The 12,654-nt window shown below is 42.0% G+C and overlaps 1 protein-coding gene across 1 annotated transcript in view; it reads right to left on the bottom strand.

Annotated features, from left to right (window-relative positions):
• The window catches only part of MYO9A (myosin IXA), a 227,547-nt gene that overhangs the window by 64,998 nt on the left and 149,895 nt on the right, over positions 1 to 12,654 (bottom strand). The window contains exons 17-19 of the mRNA XM_029065937.1: positions 5,927 to 6,070; positions 2,383 to 2,422; positions 904 to 1,026 (exon numbers count right to left, since the gene is read on the bottom strand). Coding sequence (XP_028921770.1) covers positions 904 to 1,026; positions 2,383 to 2,422; positions 5,927 to 6,070 — 307 coding nt within the window. The remainder of the gene's footprint in view (positions 1 to 903; positions 1,027 to 2,382; positions 2,423 to 5,926; positions 6,071 to 12,654) is intronic.

Raw genomic sequence — 12,654 nt, 5'->3', positions numbered from 1 at the left:
ATCGGGAATGTGGAATATGATTTCCTTAATCCTTCTAAATAATCCCAATCTGTGACTGCAGAAAGACGTGTTAGTCCATGTGAGATGGCTAGTTAAAATACATTTGTAATCACTTGCAGTAAAGGCCCTCTATGTCTGAAAAGTATGACTCCCCACTACCACACACTTTGTAGTTTATCAGAAACACACCCTTTATTCAACTTTCTTGAACAAAGAGGCAAGCCAATGAATACAGAAATATATTACCCAACAGTCAAAGCTGCTGAACCTGTTCAGGAGTTCTGAATCATCACTTAGATCATAGTTTCTAACTTGGAAAACGTTTGAGGTGGCAGGCTTCTGATAACAATTACTTCTTGGTAAGATAAGACCTGAGCAAAGCCCTAGCTCGTCTTGTATTGGTTCTCTCATTTCTCTAAAATTTCATACACATAGAGATTCTTAATAGTCAGCTAAAGTTTAGGATAGGAATAGAAATGGAGAGAAGAGATTTAATTCTGCATTTAATGAAGCTATTTTAGAATGCTGCTATTTTGGATTCTGTGAAGATTTGCACTACTACTAGATTCAAATTACCTTTCCTTTCACACTGAGAGTAACTGCCCCTTTCCCAAGATTTCAAACTTTTTTGTGATAACTGAAATATACGTATATTTATATATTTATATAGCTATACATATATGTAAATATAGATTTTGAAAATGAAGTTAGTTCATTATTTTTCTTCTGTCCTCATTTTTAGAGCCCTTCTCAAAAATTCTAGATCTTTCCTAAAGCATTTGTATATATGAGTTTTGTACCGATATGTTGTTTTCTTATTCAGCTACTTCAAGATCCTAATACTTTGCAAAGCTACTCTGAAGGTTACAGTTTCAAATTGGAGTAGGTAATGTAGTGACTGACCTGAAATTGGGCACTAATGCTGGGTGGTTTCTTTTTCTTATGCAGGTGAAGAAGAGACTTGGTGATGCGATCCTGTAGTGTCAGGTTGGTGAGATGCTTTAAAGACTTCACCTCTAGTAAGTGCTGTGGAAGAAAAAGGAATACAATTCTTAGACTGTTCAATCAATCAATGATATTTATTGAATGCTTACTCTCTGTACAGTACTGTACCAAACACTCATATTTATGAAGAATTGGCCTGGACTTCGAGAGTCAATTTTCCTGCCAACATTGTTCTACCTAAAATACTTTCTATTAAATTCTGCTGAGTTCCAGAAAGTAAAATGCCAAATGCCTCTGGATGACTTCTAAAATTTATACAGTGTATTTAGTGCAATGGTCGTTATAGGACAGTAACTTTAGAGATAGTATGAAGCATGGACACTGCATTATTTTCAACAGAATGACTTTACCTTCTGTCAGTGAACCTAGATCTGATGCGCATTTCTGAATATTTCCTGCAATAACAGGCAAGGAACTTGCTGCTAAATAATCCAAATACTTTCCTTGTAGAGAACAACTGATACGGTTCACTAGACCATGTGAAACACAGCCACTTGAAAAAATGAAATGTTCTTGACCCAGCAGATTTTTTTTTTGCAATCAGTAGTTTCTCTATTGTTGGGATTCAGTGAAAACAGGCAGCAGCAGGAACACCAAGAGGTGTACTTCACAGCTTGACTTTAAGGGTACTAATTAACGAGATCAACAGTATTTAAATTTTCACTGAGAAGCAAAGACTGCTGTAGAAGAGACTCCAGTTTTCACAGATTCTTTCAGATTCAAAAATGGGGGAAAAAATTTCACATGATCCTGTTTACAAATTGCAGTTTTAAAGACAAAATTCACTCACACGTTAGCAGCTACCCCCTGATACTGAAATTCAACCCACAGTCAGACAGTGGCACTTACTGTGTGCAGAACCCTTTCTAAATGCAAGGAGAGTACAATACAGTGGAGTTGGCAGACATGTTCCCTGCCCACGAGAAGCTCTCAGTCAAATGAGGAACTTATAAGAACATGAGATGAGTGTATCGTCACGTTACTTCACTTCAATCTCACACCTTTGATAACCAGACAACTCACTGAATTGAATTTAGAGAAAAGAAGGGTTTGAACTTAATGTAGCAGTGTCTGCAGATTTTGATGAATCTGACCAACCACTCACCTTGTGCTCTATCACAAAGGGAAACAGCTACATTTGAGATTGATATTTAGACTAAGATTTTTGTTTCCAAAAGTCTTTCATACTGTAGCTCTATTAGGATAATATTTTTTTTGAAGATTTGTTTTCAGAATTTGCTGGCAACCAATGCAGTGAAAATAATTATGCAGCTAAGATAATAGTTCTCTTTTCTCTGGCTTGGTATATACAATTAATATAAGGCAATTTTTCAAAGCCCCTTTGAAACAGTAAAATTATATCCACATTCTACTCACTTTTGGAAGAATATGTTTGGCTTTAAAGTTCTTATTTCTCCTGAAGAGATAAAACACACACAAGAAAAGAGTAATTTAGACTAGTAATTACTAGTTGCTGTTATCTATTTCCCCCCCACCCACCCCTGGCCTCAAATGCAATTTTCTGAGTGGTTTCAATGCCTCACTCCCCTTTCGTCTCTTCTTTTCCTCCCCTGCCCTGATCCTTGGAAACATCAATATCCACGGGGTCATCTCCAATGACCTCCCTGCCTCCCACGTCTTCTGACTCCTCAATTCCGGAGGCTGGCTGCTCCACTCCTCCTCCACCCATTCACTAACTTGGTCATGACAGTTCTTACCAACACAGGTCAGTGCACAATTTCTATGTTTACTAATGCTAAAAATCACTCTCTGACTACAGCATCCTAACCTGCCTTCTTTCTCATGATCTTCCTCCCTGTAAAACTGTTTTCTCCCCACTCAGATCTCTCTGACCTCTAGGTCCATAGAGAAGCAGCGTGGCTCAGTGGAAAGAACATGGGCTGGGGAGTTAGAGGTCAATTGTTCAAATCCCAGCTCCGTTGCTTGTCAGTTGTGTGACTTTGAACAAGTCACTTCACTTCTCTGTGCCTCAGTTCCCTCAACTGTAAAATGGGGATTAATACTGTGAGTCCCACGTGGGACAACCTGATCACCTTGTATCCTCCCCAGCACTTAGAAGTGTGCTTTGTACCTAGTAAGCGTTTAACATTATTACTTATCCCAGGGCATCATGCCTCATTTGGAGTCTCTACCTAATCTCCTCTCTCAATACACAAATCCACACTTTCAAATCCACCCTCTTCGTCCAAATCTACTCTCTTGCTTCATGGCCCTTTGCCAATCTTGCATCACCACATCCCAGCCCCAGATCACCTCTATAGGTATGCATCGTTGGCAGAAATCCATGCATCAGTCTGACTTTGGCCACTTCAAATTTGTTCTTACTTGCTATAACTCTGCCCTCTCTCACTCTCAGAAACATTACTTCTCCTTGTCTACACTTGACTTCACTCTTCTTCCCTCCATAACCCCACCTTCACATTCCGTCACATTCTCTGACAGTTTCTTCCCTGTGGCCTCCAAACACACCCATGCCCCATTAAAAAAAAATCCAGACCCCACTGTATCACTCAGTTATCGCTTCATATCCTTCCTGTTCTAATTCCTCAAAAGAGTTGTAGACACCCAAATGACTCCACTTCCTCTTCTCCAAATCCCTTTTGGACTCTCTACGATCAATTTTCCACTCTCTTCACTACATTAGGACTGCTCTCTCCAAGGTCACTAATGACCTACTCACCAAATGCAATTGACTCAACACTGTCCTTAGCCTCCTCACTGCCTGTGACAAAATGGATCACTCCATTCTCCTGAGAACGCTATCTACCTTGATTTTTCTGATACAGCACTCTTCTTACAGCTCTGGTTGTTTCATCTCCTTCTGTGGTTTTTCCTCTGCCTCCCACCTTCTAACAGTGGGGGGTGGGAGTGTCCCTCAAGATTCTGTATACATACCCTTCTCTATCAATTCATTTACTTTGCTGGGTAATTCCCAAATCTATTTTGCTAACCACGACTTCTCTACAATCTCACATCTCAACCTGCCCCCAAGACAGTTCTACACAGATGTCCCCCAGGTAGCTCAAACTTAACATATCCAAAACTGAACTCACCTTCTCTCCCAAATCCTCTCATCTAATTTTTCCATCATTGTTGACACCACCTTACCACCCTCCCCGCTTCTCACACCTGTAATCTTGGCATTATCCTCAATTCTTCTGTCTCTTTCAACCCCCACATTCAGTCACCAAATCCTGCTAGTTCTTCCCTTCCCTAGAATCCACCCTTTCCTCTCCACAATTGCCACAGCCTGTTTTTGACTTCTGTATCAGCTGCCTCGCTGATCTTCCCTGCTTCCTGTCTTTCCCCTCGCCAGCCTGTACTTCGCTCTAAGAACTAAATCACTGTTCTAAAATGTCATTCTTTGCAAATCTCCCTACTTCTCGAATACCTCCAATGGTTGTCCTTTCTCTCCACATCAAGCAGGGACTCCTGACTGCTGGCTTTAGGGACAACCTGGTCTCTGAATCAGCTCTCTCATCTATTCAGTTTTCTCTCCCACTAAGCCCCAGTATTTACACCTTATTCCTCTCAAGATAACAACTCAATGTGCCTTGTTTTGACCTTTCCCACTGCTGAACTCTTATTTAAACTCTTCCTCTTGCCTGGAACGGCCTCCTCCTTCACCTCACCCTTCTTCAGAGCCCTTTCAAAATCACGTCTCCTCCCAGAGGCCTTCCCCAAGAAATCTCTAATCCCTCTACTTTATATCCTCCAAATGCCACTTCAGCCCTTTTACCTTCCCTAAGCATTTAAATACAAGCCCCTTAGCAATTACATACATCTTATATAATCTCGCCACTTGTTCCTATCTGTACTTTATTTTAGCTTACATCTCCCCAGCTAGGCTGTAAGTCAGAGGACTTGGATTGTAGACCCAGCTCATTCATTCAATCGGATTTATTGAGCACTTATTGTGTGCAGAGCATTATACTAAGCGCTTGTAAAGTACAATTCGGCGACAGAGAGAGACAATCCCTACCCATAATGGGCTTGCAGTCTAGAAGTGGGGAGACAGATATTAAAACAAGTAAACAGGCATCAATATAAATACATAGAATTATAGATATACACATTAAAACAGGTAAACAGGCATTGATATAAATAAATAAAATTATAGATATGTACATATATAACACAAGTGCTATGGTGCTGGGGGGAAGGGGGAGAGCAAGGGTAGAGCAAAGCTCCACCACTTGTCGCTGTGTGACCTAGGGTAAGTCACTTCACTGTGTCTCAATAACCTCATCTGTAAAGTGAGATTAAAACTGTGGGGCATGGACCGTGTCCAATCAGTTTAGCTTGTATCTACCATACCGTTTAATACAGTGGCTGGTACATAGTAAAAGCTTAACAAATATTATAAAAAAATGAGTAAGAATTCATCCCTTCAGTGTAATATATATACAGTAAAACAAGTAAACAGGCATTGATATAAATAAATAGAATTATAGATATGTACATTTCCTTTTTTACTTTTTGCTCTCTATAACTTTGTGTTTATCCTGTGTCCCACTGTAGATTCCGCGAAGACCAGTCTCATGTTTTATTCCTCTTAGACCTAGGAAATAGGATCTCGAATAACACTGCTAGCAACACTTGGGTACTATTTTACTACCACTCTTTTAGAAAGGAACCTCTTGAGCAAAACTGAAAAACTTTGCTAGCAGGTAGATCACCCGACAAGCTGCTTCTGTGGGTGATCATGTTTTCTATTTACGATTTTGTGTGCATGCTTTGTTCTGATGAACATTTTCATTAAAAAAAAAGAGCATAAAATAGGTTTCCTTTCCTTTTCTGTAAAACTAAAAAGAAAAAGAAAAATCTTACCACTTAACTTTATGTGGATTTTTAATAGTTCAACGTTCATGATACCTATAATCTTCCCTAGTATACTTACATGAGAATTCCATGGGCTCTCTCCAAGAGCTTGCTGTTGGTTGAATTAACAAATATTCCATCTTTATCGAGCAAGGAGCTAGTAACTGCCAACCTGCTCTGCCGGATTCCTGGCCTGCCATTCCAGCCAATGCCGTAAGTATCACTGAAAACAGAAATCAATGCTGTGAGAAACCTCTGATTCAGTTCATGATTAGCAAAATGACACAAAAATTACAAGTTTAAAAATTTCAAGCGTCAGGGGCAACTGGACAGTTTCAGCAATAGGTTATCGGTTAGTTAGGACTGTCTAATCATTCATTTGTTTAGACACTTAATTCTCATGAGTGGCATGATACACTATGCGTAAACATACATAGATATAGAAACCAAATAAAAACTACATGCTACACCTTTGATAAAACAGATCACAAAGGCCAGGTACCAAAAATGAAATGGGAATGTCTTATAAAGTACCTGAGAACTTCTGTGACTATGTAAAGAATGCAAGAATTTTTAACCAAACTTACATATTACATGATCAAACACTAGAGTTATATTTGAGGGAGGCACTCTTTCTAGTAAATTGACTATAATTGCAATTCTACTTTTAATTGCACTTTTGAGTTTGTGATTCTAACAACTTGATGCTCTGTGGGATTCACAGTAGTCAAATTGTTCATTCACATATGCTTTCAGGTTTAGCATTAAAGTTGAAAATTGACAAAAGGACATTAACACTCACAACTGATATTTTTAATACCTTGAATATGAATTGCATTCATAGATTTATATATGTGTGCATATATTCTTCTATATTATATAAGCTCTGGTTTTTCTAAGTGTTTTCATTTTACTCCTCTCATTTTTGTCTTCACGGCATCTCTGCTGTGACAGGCAGGTACAATGATCCCCATTTTATAGATGAGGAACCTGAGGTTTTGAGAGATTAAGTCACTTGCTCAAGGTCACACAAGCAGGTCACTGGCTGAGTTAGGACTAGAACCCAGATCCTCTGACTTCCAAACCCACACCCCCTCCTTTCATATTGATGTTCCATCCTAGACCAAGAATTTGAAAAGCTAGATCTAAAACGTAGAGTTCAGGGCAGTGAGAATTTTAATAAACACACATAATGACCCAAGGATTTTACAATAAACTTCCTAAACTATTCCACCTCACTCGATGACAGAAACTCCTCATTATGAAATTGATCATTTCTCTCCATCTACAGCCCATCCCGCACACTCCGCTCCTCTGCCGCTCACCTCTTCACCTTGCCTCGTTCTCGCCTGGCCCATGTCTTACTTCTGGCCTGAAACACCCTTCCTCCTCACATCTGCCAAACTACCTCTCTCCCTCTCTTCAAAGACCTACTGAGAGCTGATCTTCTCCAGGAGGCCTTCCCAGACCGAGTCCTCCCCCCCCCCCCCCCCCCCAACTTTATCCTCTGCTCCTCCTCCCCTCCCCATTGCCCCTACTCCCTCCCTCTGCTCTACCCCCTTCTTCTCCCCACAGCACTTGGTATATCTGTACATATTTATTATTCTATTTATTTTATTAATGATGTGTATAGATCTATCATTCTATTTATCTGTTTTGATGGTATTGATGCCTGTCTACTTGTTTTGTTTTGTTGTCTTTCTCCCCTTTCAAGACTGTGAGCCCATTGCTGGGTAGGGATTGTCACTGTCTGTTGCCAAATTGTACTTGCCAAGTGCTTGGTCTAGTGCTCTGCACACAGTATGCGCTCGATAAATATGATTGAATGAATGAATGAATGAATTCAAGGCACATCTCCAAGAGGTTTTCCCTGTCTAAGCCCTCTTTTCCGGTTCTTCAACTTTCTTCTCCATCTCCGTGACTTGCTCCCTATATTCAAATCTCCCCCCCCCAACCCCCAGCCCCACAGCACTAATGTCCATATCTGTAATGTATTCATGTAGATTAATGTCTGTCTCCCCCTCTAGACTGTGAGCTCCCTGTGGTCAGGGAATGTGTCAGTTATACTGGTATATTGTACTCTCCCAAGTGCTTAGTACAGAGCTCTGCATTACAGTAAGAGCTCAATTAATAGGACTGACTGACTGACTCTGCTCAGCCAGGGGCTTCGCCCTGTTGGTGTGGGTGACGGGACTTGTGGGTCTTCTGTCCAGACAAAACCTTGACTAATAACCCCAAACTATTCGAAGTTACTGAGAACCCACATGGCCTAGTGGAAAGAGCATGGGCTTGGGAGTCAGAGGACCTGGGTCCTCACCCCGGCTCCGCGACTTGTCTGCTGTGTGACCATCCAAACTCCCTGTGTCTTCCCTCCCCATTGCTGACTCTCCCCCAGTGACCCAGCATGGACCATCCATCATTTCCAACTCTCCCTTCTCCATCGATCTCTGGGCCTCAGCTTCCTCATTTGTAAAATGGGGATTAAGACTGTGAGCTCACCATGGGACGGGGACACTGTCCAACCAGATTATCTTGTATTTACCCCAGCGGTTAGTAAAGTGCCTTGCACATACTAAGTGCTTAATAAATACCACAGTTATCATTATTACTATCCGGAAAGTCAAATTGGGCCATTCTGTGGGAGATTGATCAGAGTAGGTGCTGTTCTCACTTGTGTTGCCGCTTGTTGTTGTTTTTTTAATTTTTTTATTTTAACTGTTTTAATTGTATTTGTTAGGTCTTGGCTCTTTGTGCTAGGTCACACTGTTTTTCTATTAATTGCCTTCAAGCAGTGCGTCCACTAGCGAAAACAGATCCCAACCAGAATGCCAGATTATTCAATCAATTGATCAGTGCTGTTTATTGAGTCCTTACTCTGGGCAGAGTGCTGGACTAACTTTTTAAAACATAAGCACTTGCTTTGTGCTAAGCACTCTGAGCTCTGAGGTAGACAAAAGTTTCAGACAGGCAGTTTGGCTTATTAGAAAGAGCCCAGCCATGGAAGTCAGAGGACCAGGGTTCTAATCCCAGCTCTGCCACTTGTCTGTTTTAGGGCTTTGGGCAAGTCAATTCACTCTTCTGTGCCTCAGTTACCTCTTCTGTGAAGTGAGGATTAAGACTGTGAGCCCCATGTGGGACAGGACCTATATCTAACCCGATTAGCTTTTATCTACCCCAGTGCTTAGTACAGTGCCCAGCACATAGTAAGTGCTAAACAGAAACCGTAAAAAAACAAGTTGAGGGGTATCTCTGCCCTGTCTTCTGCTCAGTCTCCATGTCTGTGACCAGAAACAATTCATTGTGCTTTCCCAGCTTTTGTGTCTCCCTTTCAACTCACCCGACTTGAGTCATAAGCACATGTGCACCCTCCCACCCCCGAATTAAGGCTTGTAGACCTTGAAAACATTCTGTTGTTTTAGCTCCCAGGCCATCTTTCAGCTTTCTGAAAGAAAACTGATTGTTTAAGACAACAGCATCAACTTTATCCCAGAAGTCATGTGCGGCCCTTTATTTTCCCCAGTGGCAGCGTGGCTCAGTGGAAAGAGCACAGGCTTTGGAGTTAGAGGTCATGGGTTCGAATCCCGGATCGGCCACTTGTCAGCTGTGTGACTTTGGGCAAGTCACTTAACTTCTCGGTGCCTCAGTTACCTCATCTGTAAAATGGGGATTAAGACTGTGAGCCCCTCGTGGGACAACCTGATTCCCCGTGTCTGCCCCAGCACTTAGAACAGTGCTCGGCACATAGTAAGCGCTTAACAAATACCAACATTATTATTATTATTATCATTCTGGGAAGGGCCAATGAAATGTTTCGTTGGACAAAATATTTTAAAACTTTCAACAAGATCCATTGTAGTGAAACACTTATTTGCAGCTGTGCATTTCACATATTTTATTACCACTCAAATCTCATTAGAATAAGCCATTCCAATTGGTTATGGTTCCATGATTTATAGTGATTGCTTTGGGTTTTGGGGCATAGCATTCTGTCAAATTTTTCATCATGTGCTAGGTCACTAGAATAGGAAGCAAACAAATACTTTGGAGTTCTCACAAAAATAGGATGGCCAGTAGAAAAAGGACAGGCCTAGAAGTTGAGGACCTAGGTTCTAATTTCAGCTCAATCAATTGCCTGCTGTGTGACCTTGCCTGTTCTTCAGTTTCTTCAACTGCAAACTGTTGTCCATCCCTTTTACACTGTGAACTCCTTGAGAGGCAAAGACTATGTCTAACCTGATTATCTTCTAATAGTAATAATGATAATGTTCGTATTTGTTAAGCGCTATGTGCTGAGCACTGTTCTAAGCGCTAGGGTAGATACAGGATAATCAGGTTGTCCCACCTGAGGCTCATAGTCTTGACCTCCATTTTACAGATGAGGTAACTGAGGCCCCCAAGAAGTCAAGTGACTTGCCCAAAGTCACAGCTGACAGGTGGCAGAGTCAGAATTAGAACCCATGACCTCTGACTCCTAAGCCCGTGCTCTTTCCACTGAACCACGCTGCTTCTCTATCTACCCTAGGGGTTAGTAGAGTGCTTGGCATATAGTAAGCACTTAACAAATCCCACAGTATTACTGCATTTTGTCTTTGATAGTGACCCTCTATGAAAGACATACATGATGGTTACCCTCCTTGACGTTTACTCCTAACACCCACAATTTTCTCTCATCACAGAATCCTTGTCCATCCATCCATCCAGATCATTCCAAAGGTATGGCCCCCAGACTAGCTTCAGGGTGGCTCTCGGTCAGCTGCTACAATCTGTGACAGCTTGCATTTTGCTTTATGCCAACTATGGATGCATGTAGCAATCCTTTAATGGCAAGCTGCAATCCAGCTCCTTCTAAACTCTAAACTCACTGTGGGCAGGGAATGTGTCTACCAACACTGTTATACTGTATTCTCCCCAGCGCAGTGCAGTTGCAGTGCTTGAAACCCAGAAAGCCTTCATTACACATGATTGATTTTATCCAAGTCCCAGTGATGGATGGGATTAATCGTATCTGTGTTCAGGCTGGAGTCAGGAATGAATCGCTGTAGGCAAAAGCAGCCCCACTTTTGCAGCTGAAACTCCACCATCTTTCCTGCTTCTTCCTTCACACCACTGTTCATTGCTAATATGGCTCTGCTAGTATAAGTAATTGTATATCATGACTCTGTTTTTGAAACTTTGCATATATTCTTTTGTCACCGTTTAGATGCCTCACAGGTTGTGAGAATGGATGATCAGGGCTGAAGGCGGTTCCTTTAAAATCAGTTCGTACAAAGGCAGCATCTTTGCATAAAAGAAATCTCAGAGATTCTTGGGCATTTAAAATCCCTTTCAGTCAATGATCAACTCCTGCTTCTATTAAATCACCTAAATAATAATAATAATAATAATAATAATAATAATAATAATAATTCTGATATTTGTTTAGCACTTGCTGTGTGCCAGGCATTGTATTAAGCGCTGGGGTAGATCTAAGAAAATCGGGTTGGACACGTTCCCTGTCCTATGTGGGGCTCACAGTCTCAATTCCCATTTTACAGATGAGAAAACAAAGAAGTCTGTAAGCCTTCTAGACTTGAGCCCACTGTTGGGTAGGGATTGTCTCTACCTGTTGCCAAACTGTACTTTCCAGGCGCTTAGTACAGCGTTCTGCACACAGTAAGCCACTGAATGAAGTGACTCACCCAAGGTCATACAGCAGACAAGTGGCGGAACTGGGACTAGAACCCACAACTCTCCAACGCCCAGGCCTGTGCTCTATCCACTAGGCCACACTGCTTCATGAGCGAAGGTAAGGAGGAAAGGTCTGACATAGGGCACAGGATAAGGATAATAGCCAGTGTGGCTGCTCCGACTCGAATCAGTTCCAAGTGGATAGTTTGGCTCCAGAAGGGTGCAGAGGCTGGGCTGCCATTCACTGGGGTATGTGCCAAGAAGTGGGCTCGGTCTGGATGTGGTACCAGGCAGGTAGCTGGCAGTTCTTACCGTGAGGCGACATGGCTCTGGGTGTGGCAGGGAGGGCCCCGAGGGGCTGCTCCAGTGTCGGGGCGCCAGGGATGGTTCACCCCTGCTCCCAGTGTTTCAGCCAGAAAGACAGAGCTTTTGGCTTGACCCCCGGAACTCTAGGGCATCCTTGTCCAAAATGGGCTACGGAGTGAGCCGCAGCCTTATCAGTGTGCCAGTTTGAAATGGCCCACAATGTCTGTCCTTATGGGAACAGTCAGGCACATTTAAAGAGTCATTTTTTTTACCTTCAGCCCTGATTATCCATTCTGACAATCCATCAGGGATCTTAACAGTGGCAAAAGAATAAATGCAAAGTACCAAAATTCAGTCATAGGACAAAACTACTTAAAATACTGTAAACTTCCAAATATAAATATACTCAGTTGCACATGGATTATCTTTATGCTTTCCACTCTCAACCCCAAATCCTCCAGTGCAGGTGTTGCCATTGTGCAATTGGTTTGCAACCCTTTTTCCCCCACTTTCCAAACTCCTTGTTCATTTATCCCCACATTCCCAGGGCAACCTACACATCCACACTTTCCTCTCCCCGACACTCTTACAGAAAAATAACCTCAAAGTCAAATTAAGAGATGGACTAACTGTGACTATCCCAAAATCTCTCTTTCCCTTTCCCTGTGACCCAGATGCTGTTCATTGCAACAAGCTTTCAAATAACCCTTGCAGTGTCAAGGAGAAAAGCACAGACAAAGATTTGAAGCACATGTAGACGTATGAGCAGAGGTGAGCTCCAGGAAGAGGAGAAAAAGTGCGTCTCCTGGGCATTCATTGCCCAGGGCCCATTAT

Source organism: Ornithorhynchus anatinus, chromosome 5 (assembly GCF_004115215.2).
Source record: "Ornithorhynchus anatinus isolate Pmale09 chromosome 5, mOrnAna1.pri.v4, whole genome shotgun sequence".
Taxonomy (NCBI): Eukaryota; Metazoa; Chordata; class Mammalia; order Monotremata; family Ornithorhynchidae; genus Ornithorhynchus; species Ornithorhynchus anatinus.
The sequence above is the reverse complement of the archived record's forward strand: the minus strand, read 5'-3'. Positions and strand labels throughout refer to the sequence as shown.